Source organism: Triticum aestivum, chromosome 5D (assembly GCF_018294505.1).
Source record: "Triticum aestivum cultivar Chinese Spring chromosome 5D, IWGSC CS RefSeq v2.1, whole genome shotgun sequence".
NCBI lineage: Eukaryota > Viridiplantae > Streptophyta > Magnoliopsida > Poales > Poaceae > Triticum > Triticum aestivum.
In genome coordinates, this window is record NC_057808.1 from 373,038,532 (window position 1) to 373,063,736 (window position 25,205).

General features: G+C 45.9%; 1 protein-coding gene across 19 annotated transcripts in view; it reads right to left on the reverse strand.

The window, feature by feature from the left end:
* Positions 1–24,983, reverse strand: part of LOC123121868 (uncharacterized) — a 31,070-nt gene extending 6,087 nt beyond the window's left edge. For 7 of the 19 annotated variants that reach the window (XR_006459895.1, XR_006459890.1, XR_006459892.1 and 4 more), the window contains exons 1-5: positions 24,677–24,983; positions 23,820–24,063; positions 23,241–23,312; positions 22,150–22,227; positions 21,886–21,963 (exon numbers count right to left, since the gene is read on the reverse strand). Coding sequence is in view for 10 of the 19 variants with exons in the window: in XM_044541952.1 (XP_044397887.1) it covers positions 21,886–21,963; positions 23,241–23,312; positions 23,820–24,063; positions 24,677–24,678 (396 nt within the window). In the remaining 9 variants the exon portion in view is untranslated. The remainder of the gene's footprint in view (positions 1–21,885; positions 21,964–22,149; positions 22,228–23,240; positions 23,313–23,819; positions 24,064–24,676) is intronic. The other 12 variants (XM_044541952.1, XM_044541948.1, XM_044541956.1 and 9 more) reach the window with 3 other exon arrangements.
* Between the last annotated feature and the right edge of the window lie 222 nt (positions 24,984–25,205).

Genomic DNA, 25,205 nt, shown 5'->3' on the forward strand with positions numbered 1-25,205 from the left:
CCGGTGAACGGCAGTAGCTAGACACGTCATACCTTCTCCAGCAGACGAACGGCTCCATCCTCTCCTGGTATTGTTTCTTTGTCACACGGCTCTCCTCTTTTAAGCTTTCAAACTACAGCTACTGTCATTTCTTCTGTCGATAAAAATGAGTGCCAGCTGCTGTCATTTCTTCAGTCAATAACTGTGGTTGTAAGCAAGTCTTATTGTCAATAACTGTAGTTGTAAGCAAATTGTCATTTCTTCAGTTAAAACTACCTACTAGTAGTGATAAAAATCAGTCATTTTTTGAGCTTAACTGCAGCTACTGACTACTAGTTGTTGTTGCCCTTCAGTCATTCAGTCACTAGTGATAAAATTCGGTCAGTTTTGGGTGTAACAGAATCAACTACAGAATCACAATAGTGCAGAATCATGTACAGAATAAGTTGCCCATCTATGTTGTTGCCCTTTTCTTTTATGTACAGAATAAGAATCATCAATTATATACAGAATAAGTTGCCCTTTTATTAGTCTGATTCTCATACATGTTGTTGCCCTTTTTCAGATGGCTGCTTCCGGTGCTTCTGGGGTTACAAGTTCCAGACTTAAGAGAAACTCGGATGACATGGCATGGGAGTTTGCTATGCTGATTGATCCAGATGATCTGCAAAGAGTCAAGTGCAAGCTTTGTGGAAAAGTGATGTCGGGAGGGGTGACTAGGATGAAGCAACACATTGCTCAGATCAAAGGGTCAGTGACAAGTTGCATGCAAGCCACACTAGAACAGCAAGCTCGGTGTAAGGATGCATATGAGGCGCCAAAGAAGAAGAAGAAGCAAAAGCTACAGGAAGAAAATGAAGTAAGAGCCTTGGTGATGCGGAGCATCCTATGGACATCACCATGTCAAGAGTCCATTTGGCAAGTGACACGTGCGACCTCTACTTCACATACATAAAGGTGAATCATCTCCTTTACACGTGTTCACTTGACCCCTTCGAGGATGGTATACTACTTGACATTCCTCTCGTGTGCATGCATAGGTATTGCCGGAGCTTCACGGACGACGACGAGGAGTGCAAGCGCCAAGGAACACCTACACCATCCACGAGGGAAGCTTGGAAGCGAAGACGGAAGAAGACGGAGCTGCACTAAAGCTACAGCCACCGGACATCCGACGATCCACGGACGTCCGACACGACCACGCCCAGGCCAGCCAGAAGAACCGCAACCAATGCACGCTACAGCGGCCGAAGGACCGACGAGACGCTGGACGTCCGACACACTACAGCCATCGGACGACCGGCCGCTACCGAAAATCCGGCGACGCCTGTCCAGAGGAAAGTCCGACGCCCTCCGGACGACCGGACCTCCGCGAGCGACCGGACGACTCCGACACTGCCTGTGCGCAGCCGGGCCTTTGGCCTTGTACCCCTCTCCCAGTTACCCTTTCGTGGCTTAGACTATAAATAGACCACCTCCACCTCCTTTCTAAGGTTAGCAAATATGATAGCTCATCTTAGTTGAGCTTTGCTCCTACCTACTCTTCTCTTGAGAGAGAGAGAGAGAGAGAGAGACCACTCCCATGGAGTTCAAGATCTCCATGTGAGCATGTGAGAAGATCCCGAGGGATTCAAGACCCCACTTGTGGGAAGGATCTACCTAGATCATACCAAGACCCCATCTCCTTTGGATTTGGGATGAACTTACCTTGTATCTTTCCCTTTGTTGTTCATGTACCTTGTGGATCTATGTGTTTGTTAGTCTAGTGGATGTGTGATTGGACTTGTTCTTGAGTGTTTCCCATTCTCCGTTCTTCCTCATGTTCATCGTGTTCTTCGCGGGTATCCGCTCCAATCATGAAAGATCGGCTGAAACCGGGTCTAGCCCGAATCATATGGTATCATGAGCCATGTTGATCACGAATTTGGAGTCTTCCCCCTCCGTTTCTAGCCTAATTTTGTGTGTTTTCGTCCCAATTCGAAAATCCCCACCAAAAATAGCCCCAAATCTTTTTGACGTTGTTCTGGTGCCGCTCTTCTCGAGACGACTTCTTATCGTGACATTGTTGCTCATCCTGAGCAGCAACATGCGATGGCATAGATTGCTACCCTTGAGCGCACCGACTCGTGGTAACACAATTCCCTTCCTCATCGTACTCATCCCATCACTTGTAAGTGGGTTTGCAAGGTTAGGACCTTGATGGTTCTCTTGAACGTTGCAGAGCTCGTAGTGTGGTCCGTGGCTTTAGGCAGGAACATGGTTGTGACTATGATGAGACATTTGCTCCTATGCCCCAGATGACCACTCTTCGTACACTTCTCGTTGTGGCTTCTATTCACCACCAATTTGTCTCGGCTTCTATTCACCACTAGTTTGTCTCTTAGCTGCTCTCAAAAATGCCTTTCTTAGGGTGAGTTGCATGAGACACTCTACATGTAGCCTCCACCTAGGTATCCTGTTCTTGATGGCATGACTGTGATCGGTTTTGGCGAGTGCTCATGATCTGCAATTTATATCCACGTTTTCGCTCATTGTCATAATTTTTCTCCTATATGTCGATGACATGATCATCACTCGCGACTGACTCTGAGTACAGTGCCTTTGTGGAGGCTCGTATTACCCAGTAGTTTCTTATGCCTGATCTTGGTCCACTTCGCTACTTCCATGGGATTGAGATTTCTTCCACCTCTGATGGCTCTTTATTTCCCAAGAGAGGTATATCCAAGATCTTCTTGCTTATGCTGCTCTTGCTGATGAGCGCACTATTGACTCCTATGGACCTCAGTGTCCACCTCTGTACTTCTAACGGTTTGGCCTTGTCTCATCTAACGCACTAATGTCATCTTGTTGAGGGTCTTGTCTATTAGATGTCACTCGTCCAGACATTTCATATCCCATCAAATTCTAAGTCAGTTTGTCTACGCTCCCGCTTCGACCCACTAGTCACCTCCTCTGTGTTCTATGATATCTTCGCCTAGACATTTATCACTTGTTTCGTTGCATTTGCTACGTTCTTCTTGAACCACGTGAGCACACCAAATTGAGTACTCAGCCTGTTGAATGTGTCCTATTCGGTTACAGTGATGAGCACAATGGCTATTGATAGTTGGATGTGCATTTCTTGATATGTGACTTTCGATGAGTCTCGTCCTTCTATCCTCGTCCATCCTCTCCTTTGCCTCCCCATTGAAGATATTTCTTTACTCAATTTCCCCCATACACCTATCACTTATTGCCCTCGTCCACCATCCCACTGTTTCTTCCCATACTATTGTTGTGGACCCACGCTATCATCACTTGTGGCTTCACCACCTTGTTCATTGCCTAAGGCTACCTCACCTAGCTCGTCCTATGAGGATTCCCCAATGATTCCCCCTCGTCCTCTTTTACTACAATGATCATGTGTATGTTGTGGATGCTGCTGGTGTGCCATTTTCATCTAATTAGCTCAACCTGCTTATGGCTTCGCACTCACACGCTTCCGCCCATTGACCAATATGGTTATACTGGCGCCCCTCTTCTTGAGAAGACTTCTTATCATGGCGCCATTGTTCATCTCGAACGGCAGCATGTGATAGCAAAGGAGATTGCCGCTCTTGAGCGCACCATCACATGGGATGTAATTTCCCTTCCATTTTGTGCTCGTCCCATCACTTGTAAGTGGGTCTACAAGGTTAAGACTGATGGTTCTCTTGAGCATTACAAAGCTCGTATTGTGTCCTATGGCTTGGCCCACATGACCACTCTTCGCACACTAGTCTATCGTTGTGGCTTCTGTTCGTCGCTAGTCTATCTCTCAACTTTATGTCAAGAATGTCTTTCTCCTCCTAATGCCCTCTTCCTCCACACCTCCCATGCACTCTCCGCTAGCATCCTTTGCCTGGTTGCAGGTTGCTCTATGCCATGCCTCGGTACCACGTTTGTGTTCCCTTGATGGGCGCCGCAATAGCCAAATGCTCGGGCGCCACCGTGGAAGAGAGGTGAAAAATGTTCACGAACTGGAATAAAAATCACATATTTGAAAAATAAGTTCAGGAACTCAAAAAAAGTTCACGCACAAATTCGGGAAGAAGTTCGTGAATGTGGAAAAGGTAGACAAATTTTTAAAATATTCACAAATTTGGAAAAAGTTTAAGAATTTAAAAAATGTTCACAAATTTGAAAAAGAACTCAAGACACGAATTTGGGAAGAAGAATTTGGAGAATGTTCATGGACTCGAAACACAAATATAGGAAGAAGTTTGAGAAACTGAAAAATGGATTTGAAAAAAGTTCATTAGCTTGAAAAATCATGAATATGAAGGTCACAAACTCAAAAAAAAAGTTCACAAATTTGAAGAAGGAAAAATGAAAATTAAGAGGAAAAACGAAAAGAAAAGATAAAAAGAAAACCAAAAAGGACCAAATAGAAAACCGAGCAAAAAACAGATGTAAAAAAAGCACATAAACCAGACCAGAAAACAGAAGAAAAATACGAGTGTGCAATGCGGAAAAGTAAACTGGCAAAGGCCCAAGGTCAAACGGGGTGTGCGCTTTGTCTACCAAAACAATAGAAAGTGGCGCCTTAAGCGTTGAATAGGGTTTGGAGTGGGAAAGAAGTGAAAACGTCGTCACGGGCGGCATGCCCCGTCTTCAGACGTCGGGCTCAGAGCCAAGCATGTTAGGATTAGGGACATCACACGAGTACTTTACTTGTTGGCCCTTAGAATTGTGACTCACAAGGCCTTGAGGAGCTTCGCTGGCTTCACCTTCCCTCTGCTGCCATCACCGCCAATCTCTCCACCTCTATTACCTCATCTACCGGCTCTCGGAGGCATCATCGTTTTGTTCACTTGTGTGGCTCTCGTCACCTTTCTTAGTTCAACGTGGTCTTCTTGGATCTATCTTTGGCAGTGCGTCTTTAGACTGGCGGTGTCTCTTTAGACTATCCGGTTTGTCAACTTGGTAAATAGGTTTGGTTAGCTTATTCTCATAGCGCTATTGTGTCTCGACGTCCTTTCAATCTCCTTCACTCTGATATTTGAGATACAACTCCCTTTGCTTCGAAAGGAGGCACCTTAATAGACGATTTATATTGATGTGCATGGATATATTTTCTGCCTTATAGTGAGGACTTGTCCATCTATAAGAAGTTTGCCGCTGGGGTTCATACCCAATTTTCTCCACTCCTATCTGTATCTTCCATGCAAATTCAGCTCGTGAGTATATCTCTAATTTGTTGCGCGGATTCCTTGCTAAGCAAGGCCCACTCGCGCAGTCTCTTGTCCAGGTGCTCATGCTCATGTTCCTGCATTTTCAGCCTGCCAAAAAACTTGTGGTCGAACACTTCTATATGTCGATCATCACTGGCGACGACTCTTAAGTTCATCGCCATTGTGAAGGCTTGCCATAGTGAGTTTCTTATGACCGATCTTGGTCCGCTTCACTACTTCCTAAAGATTGAGGTTTCTTTCTACATCTAATGGTTTCTTTATTTCCTGGGAGAAGTATATCCATCTATCTCATTAACCTTCAGCCATCCACTGGTCTGCAAGGTGGTGTTCCATTCAAGCGTCTCTTTGATCGTTTCTTGATTATTCGGTGCTTCAATTGTTTGGTTGTGTTTGCTATGTCCTTCTTGCCCCTCGTTAAGGCACCAAACTAACTGCCTGTCTGTTGAGTGTGTCCTTATAGAATACAGTGATGAGCATACGGGATATCATTGTTGGGATCATATTGTTTGTTGGATGCCTATTTCTTGGGATGTGACTTTTGATGAGTCACACCCCTTCTACACGTGCTCATTTTCATCAACTTGTTTATTGGAGGATATCTCTTTCCTCACTTTCCCGACACTCCTATCACTCCTGTTGGGCCGTTATCCATTCATCGTACACCTCCTGCTTCTCCGACTATTGCAGATCCAACATAGTCTCCTATGATTTCCTCACCTCGCTTATCACAGACCTTCAACACTGGTAGCTTCCTTGTCACCATGACTTGAGATTGTCTCGATGAGTGCTAACTGCGGCTGGTTTTTTCGGTGAGTGCTCATGATCCTGCACTTCCTGTCCACCATTCAACTCATGGTCGAACACTTCATTTATATGTGAATCATCACTGGCGACGACTCACAAGTACATTGCCTTTATGAAGGCTCGTCATAATGAGTTTCTTATCTCTGATCTCAGTCCGTCACTACTTGCGATTGAGGTTTCTTCTACCTCTAATGGCTTCTTTATTTCCTAAGAGAAGCATATCCAGGATCTTATTGCTCGTGCTGCTCTTACTGATGAGCACAATCATCCACCTTGTGTCCACCTCCGCTCCAGGTATGTCCAGATGGTCGTCCTTTGCCTGGTGGCGGATTGCTATGTGTGCTGTCTTGATCCCATTCCCGTGTTCCCTTTATGGGCGACACCATAACCGCACGCTCTAGCACCACCAATGGCAAGCAAGAGCTCGGACAATCGGCGCATACCTGGATTTTATGCACGGGACACACCCCAGAACACGGCGCTACCTATCGTCAAGGCCAAGGGCACACTGTAGGAGAACGTGGGATGCTTAATCAAGTGTGTGACACAAAATCCGCAAACAGGACAAGGACACCAACACGAGTCAGCGCGGAACGAAGAGTGCACAGGCACGTGGGATGCTGGATCAAGTCCATCTGCTGCCACTACCGCCAGTCTCTCCGCCTCTATTGCCTTGTTTACAAGTTATTTTCATAAGTGGCATCATCTCCTCGAGTCACTTGTGTGGCCCTCGTCTCTCATCCTTAGCTCGACGTGGTCCTCTTGGATCCGTCTCCAGTGATGTCTTTAGACTCTCAGGGTTGTCGGCTTGGTAAACAGGTCCAATTACCTTACACTCATAGCGAGACTATGTCTCAGCGTCGTTTCGACCTTGTTCTCTCTGATGTCTGGGTCCATCTCCTTTGCCTCCAAAGTAGGTCATCGCTAGTATATTATCTTTATAGACGATTTCTCTCCACACACCTGGATCTTTTTTATTTCTTCTCGTAGTAAGGTCTTATCTATATATAAGCGTTTTGCTGCCACGGTTCACATTCAGTTCTCTACGCTTATTGTGTACGCGATGACTCTGCTAAAGAGTATATCTCCAAGCTCTTGCATGGAGTCCTTGTTGAGCAGGGTGTTGTTGCTCAGATCTCTTTTCTTGGTGCTCAACTGTTCATGCTCAAAATGGCGTCACAAACATCGTCACCTTGAGAAGGCTCATGCGTTGATGGTCATCACCTCTCTTCCGCCGCACTTTCGGGCCGAGTCTGTCACCATTCCATCTATCTCATCAACCTTCAGCCATCCGCTGCTCGATAGGGTCGCGTTCCTTTCAAGCGTCTATCCAATTGTTTCTTGATTATTTGGCGCTTCAATTGTTTGGTTGTGTTATGTCCTTCTTGCCCCTCGTGAAGGCACCAAACTGACTGCCCAGTCTATTAAGTGTGTCTTCATAGGATAAAACGATGAGCTAACAGGATATCGTTGTAGGGAACATGTTGGTTGGTGGATGCCTATTTCTTGGGATGTGACTTTTGTTGAGTCTCACCCCTTCTACCCGTGCTCATTTTCATCAACTTCTTTATTGGAGGATATCTCTTTCCTCACTTTCCCGACACTCCTATCACTCCTGTTGAGCCGTTATCCATTCATCGTACTCCTCCTGCTTCTCCGACTATTGCAGATCCAACATCTCCCATGATTTCCTCACCTCGCTTATCACAGACCTTCATCACTGGTAGCTTCCTTGTCACCATGACTTGAGATTGTCTCGATGATTCTTGCTCGTACTCTGCTATCTTTTCCTCACTTTTATACACGTCGTCCGCGTGTTGTGGGTGTGTCTACTAATGTGCCATCTTCCCTGTCTAAGCTTACTTATGGCTTGTGTCCTCGTCCTCGTCCGCTTCCTACTTATGGTCTTCCAAGCGTTGGCACTGGTATTCTTGAGACGAATTCATATCCTGACGTCGTACATCCTGAATAGCAGCATGTGATGGCGTCGAAGCTTGATTGATGCTCTTGACCACATCAGCGCGTGGGATCTCATTTCTCTTCCTCGTGCTCGTCTCATCACTTCTAAGTGGATCTAAAAGGTTAAGACTGATGGTTCTCTTGAGTGTTACAAAGCTCATCTAGTGGTGAGAACATGGTCATGACTATGCTGAGACATTTGCTCCTATAATGGCCAACATGACCACTCTTCATAGACTTTTCGCCGTGGCTTCTGTTCGCCGCCGGTATGTCTCAACTTGATGTAAGAATGCCTACATGTAGCCACTACATGAGTATTCTCTTCCGGATGGCATGGTTTGTCGTCTTCGTCGCTCTTTATATGGTCTTGAGTAAACCCCTCCTGCCTGGTTTGAGCACTTCGTCTTGGTGCTAACTGCGGCTGGTTTTTTCGGTGAGTTCTCATGATCCTGCACTTCCTGTCCATCATTCAACTCATGGTCGAACACTTCTTTTATATGTGAATCATCACTAGCGACGACTCACAAGTACATTGCCTTTGTGAAGGCTCGTTACAATGAGTTTCTTATCTCTGACTTTAGTCCGCGTCATCCAGGATCTTATTGCTCGTGCTGCTCTTACAGATGAGCACACTCATCCACCTTGTGTCCACCTCCTCTCCCTATAAGTCCAGATGGGCGTCCTTTGCCTGGTGGCGGATTGCTGTGTGCTGTCTTGATCCCACACCCCGTGTTCCCTTTATGGGCGACACCATAACCGCACGCCCGAGCACCACCAATAGCGAGCAAGAGCTCGGACAATCGGCGCATACCTGGATTTTATGCACGGGACACGCCCGAGAACACGACGCTACCTATCGTTAAGGCCAAGGGCACACTGTAGGAGAACGTGGGATGCTTAATCAAGTGCGTGACACTAAATCCGCAAACAGGACAAGGATACCAACCCGAATCAGCGGGGAACGAAGAGTGCACAGGCACGTGGGATGCTGGATCAAGTCCATCTGCTGCCACTACCGCCAGTCTCTCCGCCTCTATTGCCTTGTTTACAAGTTATTTTCAGAAGTGGCATCATCTCCTTGAGTCACTTGTGTGGCCCTCATCTCTCATCCATAGTTCGACGTGGTCCTCTTGGATCCGACTCCGGTGATGTCTTTAGACTGTCAGGGTTGTCGGCTTGGTAAACAGGTCCAATTACCTTATACTCATAGCGAGACTATCTCTCGGCGTCGTTTCGACCTTGTTCTCTCTAATGTCTGGGTCCATCTCCTTTGCCTCAAAAGTAGGTCATCGCTAGTATATTATCTTTATAGATGATTTCTCTCCACACACCTGGATCTTTTTTATTTTCTCCACGTAGTGAGGTCTTATCTATATAAGCGTTTTGCTGCCATGGTTCACATTCAGTTCTCTACGCTTATTGTGTATACGATGATTCATCTAAAGAGTATATCTCCAAGCTCTTGCATGGAGTCCCTGTTGAGCAGGGTGTTGTTGCTCAGATCTCTTTTCTTGGTGCTCAACTGTTCATGCTCAAAAAGGCGTCACAAACATCGTCACCTTGAGAAGGCTCATGCGTTGATGGTCGTCACCTCTCTTCCGCCGCACTTTCGGGCCGAGTCTGTCACCACTTCCATCTATCTCATCAACCTTCAGCCATCCGCTGCTCGATAGGGTGGCGCTCCTTTCAAGCGTCTATCCAATTGTTTCTTGATTATTTGGCGCTTCAATTGTTTGGCTATGTTATGTCCTTCTTGCCCCTCGTGAAGGCACCAAAGTGACTGCGCAGTCTATTAAGTGTGTCTTCATAGGATACAACGATGAGATAACAGGATATCGTTGTAGGGAACATGTTGGTTGGTGGATGCCTATTTCTTGGGATGTGACTTTTGTTGAGTCTCACCCCTTCTACCCGTGCTCATTTTCATCAACTTCTTTATTGGAGGATATCTCTTTCCTCACTTTCCCGACACTCCTATCACTCCTGTTGAGCCGTTATCCATTCATCGTACACCTCATGCTTCTCCGACTATTGCAGATCCAACATAATCTCCTATGATTTCCTCACCTCGCTTATCACAAACCTTCAACACTGGTAGCTTCCTTGTCACCATGACATGAAATTGTCTCGATGATTCTTGCTCATACTCTGCTATCTTTACCGCACTTTTATACACATCGTCCGCGTGTTGTGGGTGTGTCTACTAATGTGCCATCTTCCCTGTCTAAGCTTACTTATGGCTTGTGTCCTCGTCCTCGTCCGCTTCCTACTTATGGTCTTCCAAGCGTTGGCGCTGCTATTCTTGAGACGAATTCATATCCTGACGTTGTACATCCTGAATAGCAGCATGTGATGGCGTCGAAGCTTGATTGATGCTCTTGACCACATCGGCGCGTGGGATCTCATTTCTCTTCCTCATGCTCGTCTCATCACTTCTAACTGGATCTAAAAGGTTAAGACTGATGGTTCTCTTGAGTGTTACAAAGCTCATCTAGTGGTGAGAACATGGTCATGACTATGATGAGACATTTGCTCCTATAATGGCCAACATGACCACTCTTCATAGACTTTTCGTCGTGGCTTCTGTTCACCGCCGGTATGTCTCAACTTGATGTAAGAATGCCTACATGTAGCCACTACATGAGTATTCTCTTCCGGATGGCATGGTTTGTCGTCTTCGTCGCTCTTTATATGGTCTTGAGTAAACCCCTCCTGCCTGGTTTGAGCACTTCGTCTTAGTGCTAACTGCGGCTGGTTTTTTCGGTGAGTTCTCATGATCCTGCACTTCCTGTCCACCGTTCAACTCATGGTCGAACACTTCATTTATATGTGAATCATCACTGGCGACGACTCACAAGTACATTGCCTTTGTGAAGGCTCGTTACAATGAGTTTCTTATCTCTGAGTTTAGTCCGCGTCATCCAGGATCTTATTGCTCGTGCTGCTCTTACAGATGAGCACACTCATCCACCTTGTGTCCACCTCCGCTCCCTATAAGTCCAGATGGGCGTTCTTTGCCTGGTGGCGGATTGCTATCTTTTCCTCACTTTTATACACGTCGTGCGTGTGTTGTGGGTGTGTCTACTAATGTGCCATCTTCCCTGTCTCAGCCTACTTATGGCTTGTGTCCTCGTCCGATTCCTACTTGTGGTCTTCCAAGCGTTGGCGTTGCTATTCTTCAGACGACTTCATATACTGACGTTCATCCTGAATAGCAGCATGCGATGGCGTCGAAGCTTGATTGATGCTCTTGACCACATCGGCGCGTGGGATCTCATCTCTCTTCCTCGTGCTCATCTCATCACTTCTAAGTGGATCAAAAAGGTTAAGACTGATGGTTCTTTTAAGTGTTACAAAGCTCATCTAGTGGTGAGAACATGGTCATGAGTATGATGAGACATTTGCTCCTATAATGGCCAACATGACCACTCTTCGCAGACTTTTCGTCGTGGCTTCTGTTCGCCGCCGGTATGTCTCAACTTGATGTAAGAATGCCTACATGTAGCCACTACATGAGTATTCTCTTCCGGATGGCATGGTTTGTCGTCTTCGTCGCTCTTTATGTGGTCTTGAGTAAACCCCTCCTGCCTGGTTTGAGCACTTCGTCTAAGTGCTAACTGCGGCTGGTTTTTTCGACGAGTGCTCATGATCCTGCACTTCCTGTCCACCATTCAACTCATGGTCGAACACTTCGTTTATATGTGAATCATCACTGGCGACGACTCACAAGTACATTGCCTTTGTGAAGGCTCGTCATAATGAGTTTCTATCTCTGACTTTAGTCCGCGTCACTACTTGCGATTGAGGTTTCTTCTACCTCTATGGCTTCTTTATTTCCTAAGAGAAGCATATCCAGGATCTTATTGCTTGTGCTGCTCTTACTGGTGAGCACACTAATCCACCTTGTGTCCACCTCCGCTCCCTATAAGTCCAGATGGGCGTCCTTTGCCTGGTGGCAGATTGCTATGTGTGCTGTCTTGAGCCCACACCCCGTGTTCCCTTTATGGGCGACACCATAACTGCACGCTCAAGCACCACCAATGGCGAGCAAGAGCTCGGACAATCGGCGCATACCTGGATTTTATGCACGGGATACGCCCGAGAACACGGCGCTACCTATCGTTAAGGCCAAGGGCACACTGTAGGAGAACGTGGGATGCTTAATCAAGTGCGTGACACAAAATCCGCAAACAGGACAAGGACACCAACCCGAATCCGCGAGGGACGAAGAGTGCACAGGCACGTGGGATGCTGGATCAAGTCCATCTGCTGCCACAACCGCTAGTCTCTCCGCCTCTATTGCCTTGTTGACAAGTTATTTTCAGAAGTGGCATCATCTCCTTGAGTCACTTGTGTGGCCCTCGTCTCTCATCCTTAGTTCGACGTGGTCCTCTTGGATTCGTCTCCGGTGATGTCTTTAGACTGTCAGGGTTGTCGGCTTGGTAAACAGGTCCAATTACCTTATACTCATAGCGAAACTATGTCTCAGCGTCGTTTCCACCTTGTTCTCTCTGATGTCTAGGTCCATCTCCTTTGCCTCAAAAGTAGGTCATCGCTAGTATATTATCTCTCCACACCTGGATCTTTTTTATTTCTTCTCGTAGTGAGGTCTTATCTATATAAAAGCGTTTTGCTGCCACGGTTCACATTCAGTTCTCTACGCTTATTGTGTATGCGATGACTCTGCTAAAGAGTATATCTCCAAGCTCTTGCATGGAGTCCTTGTTGAGCAGGGTGCTGTTGCTCAGATCTCTTTTCTTGGTGCTCAACTGTTCATGCTCAAAATGGCATCACAAACATCGTCACCTTGAGAAGGCTCATGCGTTGATGGTCATCACCTCTCTTCCGCCGGACTTTCGGGCCGAGTCTGTCACCACTTCCGTCTATCTCATCAACCTTCAGCCATCCGCTGCTCGATAGGATGGTGTTCTTTTCAAGCGTCTATCTAACTATTTCTTGATTATTTGGCGCTTCAATTGTTTGGCTGTGTTATGTCCTTCTTGCCCCTCGTGAAGGCACCAAACTGACTTGCCAGTCTATTAAGTGTGTCTTCATAGGATACAACGATGAGCTAACAGGATATCGTTGTAGGGAACATGTTGGTTGGTGGATGCCTATCTCTTGGGATGTGACTTTTGTTGAGTCTCGCCCCTTCTACCCATGCTCATTTTCATCAACTTCTTCATTGGAGGATATCTCTTTCCTCACTTTCCCGACACTCCTATCACTCATGTTGAGCCGTTATCCATTCATCGTACTCCTGCTTCTCCGACTATTGCAGATCCAACATCTCCTATGATTTCCTCACCTCGCTTATCACAGACCTTCATCACTGGTAGCTTCCCTGTCACCATGACTTGAGATTGTCTCGATGATTCTTGCTCGTACTCTGCTACCTTTTCCTCACTTTTATACACGTCGTCCGCGTGTTGTGGGTGTATCTACTAATGTGCCATCTTCCCTGTCTCAGCTTACTTATGGCTTGCGTCCTCGTCCGCTTCCTACTTATGGTCTTCCAAGCGTTGGCGCTGCTATTCTTGAGATGAATTCATATCCTGACATCGTTCATCCTGAATAGCACCATGTGATGGCGTCGAAGCTTGATTGATGCTCTTGACCACATCGGCGCGTGGGATCTCATTTCTCTTCCTCGTGCTCGTCTCATCACTTCTGAGTGGATCTAAAAGGTTAAGACTGATGGTTCTCTTGAGTGTTACAAAGCTCATCTAGTGGTGAGAACATGGTCATGACTATGATGAGACATTTGCTCCTATAATGGCCAACATGACCACTCTTCGCAGACTTCTCGTCGTGGCTTCTGTTCGCCGCCGGTATGTCTCAACTTGATGTAAGAATGCCTACATGTAGCCAGTACATGAGTATTCTCTTCCGGATGGCATGGTTTGTCGTCTTCGTCGCTCTTTATATGGTCTTGAGTAAACCCCTCCTGCCTGGTTTGAGCACTTCGTCTTAGTGCTAACTGCGGCTGGTTTTTTCGGTGAGCTATCATGATCCTGCACTTCCTGTCCACCATTCAACTCATGGTCGAACACTTCTTTTATATGTGAATCATCACTGGCGACGACTCACAAGTACATTGCCTTTGTGAAGGCTCGTTACAATGAGTTTCTTATCTCTGACTTTAGTCCGCACACTACTTGCGATTGAGGTTTCTTCTACCTCTATGGCTTCTTTATGTCCTAAGAGAAGCATATCCAGGATCTTATTGCTCGTGCTGCTCTTACTAATGAGCACACTCATCCACCTTGTGTCCACCTCCGCTCCCTATAAGTCCAGATGGGCATCCTTTGCCTGGTGGCGGATTGCTATGTGTGCTGTCTTGATCCCACACCCCGTGTTCCCTTTATGGGCGACACCATAACCGCACGCTCAAGCACCACCAATGGCGAGCAAGAGCTCAGACAATCGGCGCATACCTGGATTCTATGCACGGGACACGCCCGAGAACACGGCGCTACCTATCGTTAAGGCCAAGGGCGCACTGTAGGAGAACGTGGGATGCTTAATCAAGTGCGTGACACAAAATGCGCAAACAGGACAAGGACACCAACCAGAATCAGCGGGGAACGAAGAGTGCACAGGCACGTGGGATGCTGGATCGAGTCCATCTGCTGCCACTACCGCCAGTCTCTCCGCCTCTATTGCCTTGTTTACAAGTTATTTTCATAAGTGGCATCATCTCCTTGAGTCACTTGTGTGGCCCTCGTCTCTCATCCTTAGTTCGACGTGGTCCTCTTGGATCCATCTCCGGTGATGTCTTTAGACCGTCAGGGTTGTCGGCTTGGTAAACAGGTCCAATTACCTTATACTCATAGCGAGACTATGTCTCAGCGTCGTTTCGACCTTGTTCTCTCTGATGTCTGGGTCAATCTCCTTTGCCTCAAAAGTAGGTCATCGCTAGTATATTATCTTTATACATGATTTCTCTCCACACACCTGGATCTTTTTTATTTCTCCTCGTAGTGAGGTCTTATCTATATATAAGCGTTTTGCTGCCACGGTTCACATTCAGTTCTCTACGCTTATTGTGTATGCGATGACACTGCTAAAGAGTATATCTCCAAGCTCTTGCATGGAGTCCTTGTTGAGCAAGGTGTTGTTGCTCAGATTACTTTTCTTGGTGCTCAACTGTTCATGCTCAAAATGGCGTCACAAACATCGTCATCTTGAGAAGGCTCATGCGTTGATGGTCATCACCTCTCTTCCGCCGCACGTTCGGGCCGAGTCTGTCACCACTTCCATCTATCTCATCAACCTTCAGCCATCCGCTGCTCGATAGGGAGGTGTTCCTTTCAAGCGTCTATCAATGTTTCATGATTATTTGGCGCTTTAATTGTTTGGTTGTGTTATGTCCCTCTTGCCCCTCGTGAAGGCACCAAACTGACTGCCCAGTCTATTCAGTGTGTCTTCATAGGATACAACGATGAGCTAACAGGATATCGTTGTAGGGAACATGTTGGTTGGTGGATGCCTATTTCTTGGGATGTGACTTTTGTTGAGTCTCACCCCTTCTACCCGTGCTCATTTTCATCAACTTCTCTATTGGAGGATATCTCTTCCCTCACTTTCCGGACACTCCTATCACGCCTGTTGAGCCGTTATCCATTCATCGTACTCCTACTTCTCCGACTATTGCAGATCCAGCATCATCTCCTATGATTTCCTCACCTCGCTTATCACAGACCTTCATCACTGGTAGCTTCCTTGTCACCATGACTTGAGATTGTCTCGATGATTCTTGCTCATACTCTGGCTATCTTTTCCTCACTTTTATACACGTCGTCCGCGTGTTGTGGGTGTGTCTACTAATGTGCCATCTTCCCTGTCTCAGCCTACTTATGGTTTGCGTCCTCGTCCGCTTCCTACTTGTGGTCTACCAATCGTTGGCGCTGCTATTCTTGAGACGACTTCTTATCCTGACGTTGTTCATCCTGAATACCAGCATGTGATGGAGTCGAAGCTTGATTGATGCTCTTGACCACATCGGCACGTGGGATCTCATTTCTCTTCCTCGTGCTCGTCTCATCACTTCTAAGTGGATCTAAAAGGTTCTCTTGAGTGTTACAAATCTCATCTAGTGGTGAGAACATGGTCATGACTATGATGAGACAATTGCTCCTATAATGGCCAACATGACCACTCTTCGCAGGCTTTTCGTCGTGGCTTCTGTTCGCCGCCGGTATGTCTCAACTTGATGTAAGAATGCCTACATGTAGCCACTACATGAGTATTCTCTTCCGGATGGCATGGTTTGTCATCTTCGTCGCTCTTTATATGGTCGAGTAAACCCCTCCTGCCTGGTTTGAGCACTTCGTCTTAGTGCTAATCGCGGCTGGGTTTTTCGGTGAGCGCACATGATCCTGCACTTCCTGTCCACCATTCAACTCATGGTCGAACACTTCTTTTATATGTGGATCATCACTGGCGACGACTCACAAGTACATTGCCTTTATGAAGGCTCGTCATAATGAGTTCCTTATCTCTGATCTTCTTAGTCCTCGTCACTACTTGCGATTGAGGTTTCTTCCGCCCCTAATGGCTTCTTTATTTCCTATGAGAAGCATATCCAGGATCTTCTTGCTCGTGTTGCTCCTACTGATGAGCACACTGATCCACCTTGTGTCCACCTCCGCTCCCTGTAAGTCCGGATGGGCGTCCTTTGCCTGGTGGCGGATTGCTATGTGTGTTGTCTCAATCCCACATCCCGTATACCCTTTATGGGCGACACCATATCCGCACGCTCGAGCACCACCAAGGGCGAGCAACAGCTCAGACAATCGGCACATACCTGGATTTCATGCACGGGACACGCCCGAGAACACGACGCTACCTATCATCAAGGCCAAGGGCGCACTGTAGGAGAACGTAGGATGCTTAGTCAAGTGCGTGACACAAAATTCGCAAACAAGACAAGGGCACCAACCCGAATCAGCGGGGAACGAAGAGTGCACAGGAACATGGGATACTGGATCAAGTCCATCTGCTGCCACTAACGCCAGTCTCTACGCCTCTACTGCCTTGTTTACAAGTTATTTTCAGAAGTGGCATCATCTCCTTCAATCACTTGTGTGGCCCTCGTCTCTCATCCTTAGTTCGACGTGGTCCTCTTGGATCCGTCTCCGATGATGTCTTTAGATTGTCATGGTTGTCGGCTTGGTAAACAGGTCCAATTACCTTATACTCATAGCGAGACTATGTCTCAGCGTCGTTTCGACCTTGTTCTCTCTGATGTCTAGGTCCATCTCCTTTGCCTCAAAAGTAGGTCATCGCTACTATATTATCTTTATAGATGATTTCTCTCCACACACCTGGATATATTTTATTTCTTCTCGTAGTGAGGTCTTATCTATATATAAGTGTTTTGCTACCACGGTTCACATTCAGTTCTCTACCCTTATTGTGTTATGCGATGACTATGCTAAAGAGTATATCTCCAAGCTCTTGCATGGAGTCCTTGTTGAGCAGGGTGTTGTTTCTCATATCTCTTTTCTTGGTGCTCAACTGCTCATGCTCAAAATGGCATCGCAAACATCGCCACCTTGAGAAGGCTCATGCGTTGATGGTCGTCACCTCTCTTCCGCCGCACTTTTGAGCCAAGTCTGTCACCACTTCCATCTATCTCATCAACCTTCATCCATCCGCTGCTCGATAGGTTGGCGTTCCTTTCAAGCGTCTATCTAACTGTTTCTTGATTATTTTGCGCTTCAATTGTTTGGTTGTATTCTGTCCTTCTTGCCCCTCGTGAAGGCACAAACTGACTGCCCAGTTTATTGAGTGTCTTCATAGGATACAACGATGAGCATACGGTATATCGTTGTAGGGAACACGTTGGTTGTTGGATGCCTATTTCTTGCGATGTGACTTTTGTTGAGTCTCACCCTTTCTACGCGTGCTCATTTTCATCAACTTCTTTATTGGAGGATATCTCTTTCCTCACTTTCCCGACACTCCTATCACTCCTATTGAACCCTTATCCATTCATCATACTCTTTCTCCGACTATTGCAGATCCAACATCATCTCATATGGTTTCCTCACCCCGCTTAACACAGACCTTCATCACCGGTAGCTTCCTTGTCACCATGACTTGAGATTGTCTCGATGATTCCTGCTCGTACTCTGCTATCTATTCCTCACTTTTATACACGTCGTCCGCGTGTTGTGGATGTGTCTACTAATGCGCCATCTACCCTATCTCAGCCTGCTTATGGCTTGCGTCCTCGTCCGCTTCCGCCTGTTTATCGCCTTGGTCTTCCAAGCGTTGGCACTGCTATTCTTGAGACGACTTCTTATCTGACGTTGTTCATCCCGAATGGCAGCATGTGATGGCGTCGAAGCTTGATGCTCTTGCCCACATTGGCCAGTGGGATCTCATTTCTCTTCCTCCTCGTGCTCGTCTCATGTCTTCTAAGCGGATCTAAAAGGTTAAGACCCTAATGGTTCTCTTGAGCATTACAAAGCTCATCTAGTGGTGAGAACATGGTCATGACTATGATGAGACATTTGCTCCTATATGGCCAACATGACCACTCTTCTTTTCGTCGTGGCTTTTGTTCGTTGCTGGTATTTCTCAACTTGATGTCAAGAATGTCTGCATGTAGCCACTAGATAGGTATTCTCTTCCAGATGGCATGGTTTGTCGTCTTCGTTGCTCTATATATGGTCTTGAGTAAACCCCTCCTGCCTGGTTTGAACACTTCGTCTTACTAGTGACTACGGTTGGTTTTTCAGTGAGTGCTCATGATCATGCACTTCCTGTCCACCATTCAACTCATGGTCGAACACTTCTTTTATATGTGAATCATCACTGGCGACAACTCACAGGTACATTGCCTTTGTGAAGGCTCGTCATAATGAGTTTCTTATCTCTGATCTTAGTCCTCGCCACTACTTGCGATTGAGGTTTCTCCTACCTCTAATGGCTTCTTTATTTCCTAAGAGAAGCATATCCAGGATCTTATTGATCGTGCTGCTCTTACTGATGAGCACACTCATCCACCTTGTGTCCACCTCCGCTCCCTGTAAGTCCGGATGGGCGTCCTTTGCCTGGTGGCGGATTGCTATGTGTGTTGTCTCGATCCCACATCCCGTGTTCCCTTTATGGGCGACACCATAACCGCACGCTCGAGCACCACCAATGGCGAGCAAGAGCTCGGACAATCGGCGCATACCTGGATTTTATGCACGGGACACGCCCGAGAACACGGCGCTACCTATCGTCGAGGCCAAGGGTGCACTGTAGGAGAATGTGGGATGCTTAATCAAGTGCGTGACACAAAATGCGCAAACAGGACAAGGACACCAACCCGAATCAGCGGGGACGAAGAGTGCACGGGCACGTGGGATGCTGGATCAAGTCCATCTACTACCACTACCGCCACCTCCCCGCCTCTATTGCCTTGTTTACAAGTTATTTTCAGAAGTGGCATCATCTCCTTGAGTCACTTGTGGGGCCCTCATCTATTATCCTTAGTTCGACGTGGTCCTCTTAGATCCGTCTTTGATGATGTCTTTAGACTGTTAGGGTTGTCGGCTTGGTAAACATGTCCAATTATAGCGAGACTATGTCTCAGTGTCGTTTCGACCTTGTTCTCTCTAATGTCTGGGTCCATCTCCTTTGCCTCAAAAGTAGGTCATCGCTAGTATATTATCTTGATTTCTCTCCACATACCTGGATATACTTTATTTCTCCTCGTAGTGAGGTCTTATCTATATATAAGCGTTTTGCTGCCACGGTTCACATTCAGTTCTCTACGCTTATTGTGTTATGTGATGACTCTGCTAAAGAGTATATCTCCAAGCTCTTCATGGAGTCCTTGCTGAGCAGGGTGTTGTTGCTAAGATCTCTTTTCTTGGCGCTCATGCTCAAAATGACGTCGCAAACATCATCACCTTGAGAAGGCCCGTGCGTTGATGGTCATCGCCTCTCTTCCACCGCACTTTCTGGCCAAGTCTGTCACCACTTCCATCTATCTCATCAACCTTCGACCATCCACTGCTCGATAGGGTGGCGTTCCTTTGAAGCGTCTATCTGGCCGTTTCTTGATTATTTGGTGCTTCAATTGTTTGGTCGTGTTAGCTATGTCCTTGCCCCTCATGAAGGCACCAAACTGACTGCTCGGCCTGTTGAGTGTGTCTTCATAGGATACAACGATGAGCATAAGGGATCTCTCTGTTGGGATCATGTTGGTCGTCTGATGCCTATTTCTTGGTATGTGACTTGATGAGTCTCATCCTTTCTACCAACGTCCATTTTCCTTAACCTTTTCAGTGGAGGATATTTATTTCCTCACTTTTCCCGACACTCATATCATTCCTGTTGAGCCCTTATCCATTCATCATACTGCTCAAACTTCTCCAATTATTGCAAATCCAACATCATCTCCTATGATTTCCTCACCTCGCTTATCACAGACCTTCTGTTGTGGCCTCTGTTCGCCACTAGTTTGTCTCAGCTTGATGCTAAGAATGCCTTTCTTAACGGTGAGCTACGTGAGAAGGTTTACATGCAACCACCACTTGGGTATTCTGTTCCTGACGACATGTTATGTCTTCTTTGTCACTCTCTATGGCGTTAAGCAAGCCCTAGCGCCTGGTTTTGAGTGTTTTACCACTGTGATGGCTACCGCTGGTTGTGTGAAGGCACATCTTAGTGAGCAGTTTCTTATGTCTAATCTTGGCCCACTTCGCTATTGAGGTCTTTCTTGCTCAAGAAAAGTAATCCAAAATCTTGCTCGTGCCGCTCTTAATGATGAGTGCACTGCTACGACTCCTGTTGATGATCTAACACCGTTTATCTTATCCAGAGTCTTGTCTATCTAGCTACCACTCGCCCGAAAGAAGAAACAAACTACAGTGCCATGTGTCCAAGTGCACCCCTACCCTCCACTATATGCTCCGCGGCTGCTGTCGTGGGAAACTCACTAGCGCTGATGCCTCTCACACGATGTTGCCAAAGCCTTCATGCCTCTCACACGATGTTGCTAGAGCCTTCAATCTCATGAGGGGACAATGCCGCCATGGCAGCTAGCATTCCCTCACTCGAATCATGAAGTGTTTGTGAATGAGATTAACAAAAATACGAGAAAGGAGACAATGACTAGCGTATTAGGGGAATGAGGCCTAAACATTATTGTTGAGAAGAGTTAGGCCCACTACCAAAATGGTTGGTGTATTCTTCTCCAAAGTGGGACACGCTTTTGATGCAAACAGGACCAAGTGAGATATATTCATACTCTATCAAGCCCAAATGATAATCCCCTTCTTTGGCAAACTTTAACACCAGCCTTCAAATACTAATTTGACCCATTGTCTCCTTTCTATTCAGGTCCATCGTCTCCTTTGGCCTCCAACATTAACGATATTTCTTTCCTCAATACACCTATCACTCATGTATTTGCCCTCATCCACCCATCCCACTCATCCACCCATCCCACCGTGTACTATTGTTGTATACCCAATGCCATCATCACATGCCGCTTCACCACCTTGTTTGTTACCTCGGGCTACCTCACCCCACTCGTCCCCTAAGGCTTCCCCGATGGTTCCCCCTCATCCTCTTCACTACACTGCATGTTTTGTGGATTCTTTTGATGCAGGTTGACATGTAACAGATAATTATATCATTTTAGAAATCCTATGTAGGTTTGACTAGATGTCTGGCCCATGTCTATACTCTATAACATCATACGTAAACACAAGGGTGTACCTTAACTTATCACCATCCTCCAGAAAGCAATATCTATCCCAACCTAGGGCGTGCATTACATGATGGAAAATACAAAAATCTTCCGAACTTTGACAAAAACTTAATAAATAGCTATGTTTGCGATTTCAAAAGGAATATATTAATGATAAGGTGTCGAACAAATATGCATGCATGTTGTATCGTGCTTATAGAGTGAACTCACATGAGCTACAGAACGATCCTCATCTCCGAGGAATTGAGTAGTTGGTGAATGAAAACTTAAATCCATCAGCGGATCTATCTGTAGGAAATGAGGGGAAAAGGGTTAGACTTCCTGTTTTACTAATGACCTTCAGAGAATTGTAACTAAACACTGTGCAACCACCATGATGGTGCTTGACAATGCATTTACCATGCAGCACATAGAAGATCTGAATATCTATTGGGTATATGGCCTAACCACATGAGCAAGTTATACTTAAACTACCTGCGGATCTGAAAATGTCACAAAGCAAATACAGCACTAGCGGTTTGTGCGACTCTACAGCATGGTCTGCAATAAAACCTACATACAGACCAAAGCAGCATAGTAAGCATCTGCCAACCTTTGAACTGAGCGATGGAGGAAAGGGCAAAAAAATCAGTAAATAATCACAAGGATTCATTACCACAACATTTGTCATAGTTTGTTCGAAATTGTAGCATACAACAGCTTATAAATGGATTGGCACACACAAAAACTGGAAATTTGCACTTTGCACTTTGACAAGGTAGCAAAGGGAAACGTTACAAACATATGCAAGTCTATAGAAGCTAGCCTCCCTCCTTAAAAAAACATGATTCTCTTTTGGAATAAACTAGCACATATGCCTATGCTTTGCAACGAGGACATAAATATTCTAGTAGTTCAAGACCCATCGTCTATGATTTGAAATTCTGGTTGAGAAAAGAGGTGTTAAGTTCTTGTAAAAATCCTGATGCTATATACAACAATCGAATTTTGTCACTATATCTACCATTGTTGTTAAACTGAATCAATATAACTACAATCAGGATACCTTGTGTCAGCTTATCGAAGTGCTAAGACATATCACAGCAAGTATACTTGTACATTTAACAAAGAGGCCATATGAACATATGGCAAGCAAGGTAAGTACCACAAGAACACTAACTGTTAAGCTCATGCTGGGTAGGGTCATTCACATTAAACGCAACTCAGGAGAATTTCTCTTTTATCCTTGTTACCAGCACACAATTATAATGAGCACCAGACCCACAAATACATCATCTATCAAAATCATCCAGCCACACACCTATCAGCAATACAACTGCAAGAACCCATAGAGGGGTCTGCTATACAGAACTACTCCCTCCGTTCCTAAATATAAGTCTTTTTAGAGATTTCAATAAGGACTACGTACGGATGTATATAGACATATTTTAGAGTGTAGATTCAGTACTATAAATTCAGTACTGGCCATGTTCTGAATTAGTTAAAACCTGCCACACTCATCAACATTTTGTTAGTAGTATGCTTAAAATCCACGATCGGACTAGGAAGGCAACACAGCTGCTTACATGTTTGCAATAAGGTCGAGCTCTTCTTCCATGCATGACAATAACACTGATTTGTCTCCAGTTGAAAACAACCTAGCCGAAAAGCATAGTATAAGGCCATGTAAATATACTTGGTTGATTTATGTTCATTTCAATCCATTAGAACAACACAGAAACATAGTGTATACTGATTAGATATAATCGACAACATGTTAGGGTGGCAATCTAGCACACCAACCCACAAGGTGATCAGAATGAAATTATATACTCCCAGCAAAGCGCAAGAAAGGCAGGTGTGCATCTTTGCTCCCTAAAATAATACTCAGTTAAAGAGCCTGATCGTGTGTTGTTTGTCAAACATGTCCTGTTTGAGTTCATAGTAAACTTGATATGTCCCTCTCTATACTACATGCCTATTTAATTCTGATAATTAGATGGATATAATACCATAGTCATCACTCATCATTATAGGTTTCACTTTTTTGTTTGCAAACTCTGCAGATTGTCCATACATGGCAAGGTATTAACGATGGAAGCTAAAAATCATGTCTTATTTAAAACAGCAGAGACGCATTTAGCTTGGCATGTGATCCAGCGTACCTCAGGTGGAGCACCGGCGGTCGGTGTTCCGGTGAAGTTGGTAGAACAGCGAGATTGGATGCTTCCGTAGAGCACTCGATGCCTATTATGTGGCAAAGGACGGAGTTCATGTGGAGTCCGTGTCCGGCACAAGTTGATGGCGTGCTCGAGCATGACACAACACTGGCAAAGGAGGGTGGAAGATTTCATGTCCGACACCCATTGATGGTGTAATCGTCCTGCTTTGCACATGAACGGATAACACCTATAATGGACAATAATATAAACCTGAGACTATAACATGCAGCATCTAAATAACAAAGAATTGGAAATATTACCAGAGAGAAAACCCACTCTGGTAAACAAGCAATAGTACTTGGACTAAATATGGTATTCAGACATAGCCGACCATTAACATGACGTTATTATTTTGGATATTATCAGTAATGTGCTTAGAGAACTTTTGTGTGCTTCTATTGATAGCCAGAAGCCATGGCTAATGTATCCGATCTATCTATGACAAGAACATGTATCATAAGTTATCAGCTAATTAATTAGCTGACAGACAATCTAGCAAGGATTGAAGAGTTAGCAGCTTATAAGAATTTTTCTCTGAAGTTTTGATGGTCCATTGATATCTAATACTGTAATTACTAATTGCGCAGAATACTAATAGTACTACTTGGTGAAGGAATCAGAATCAATGGAGATCGGAAGCCGGTCTGCGGGACTACTTGTGTCCGTCAATGAATTGCATTGCATAAGGACCAAACTTCTTTTAGGGAGATCAGCTGCAATAGCGTCGGGGGTGCGTATACCTACATCAACGATAGAAGGGCCAAGAACAGAGACTACTGCTACCAAGGGCAAAATCATACATGTGCACAGAGGTAAGAGGACGGTTCAAAGCCCTCGGACGAGAGCGGCGCGAAATCCTGAAGGTGTAGCCGGAGGAAGGACGCGACGGGGACGCGCCGAGCAGCGCAACCTCCGAGGTGTGGCGCCGGGAAGGAGCCGCCGCCGATTCCGCCGGAGGAGGTGGCAGTAGCACCAGAGCTAGCTAGGGTTCCGCCGGCAATTTGGGATTTTTGGGGGGTCCGTGGAGGAGACGGGGAAGTGGGGATTGGGGAATCGAAGAGGCGGCGGTGGCTCTCTGGTATTTTAGGACGCGCGGGGAAGTCCGTGGGGAAGGACTCCGAGTCTCCGACCGACGCTTTCCTGCTCGCTTCTTCTGGATGTAGGATTGGGCTTCGTTGGGCCATATGTCGAGGCCCAGGCGGGCGACGACGGGCTTTGGAATCCGCTTCGTTGCAGGACGCACGTACGCCCCAACTATGCCTCAAAAAAAACATAAGCCCCAGCTTTAAAAAATGGTACCATTCGACGAAATCATAAATTAAGAAGGAC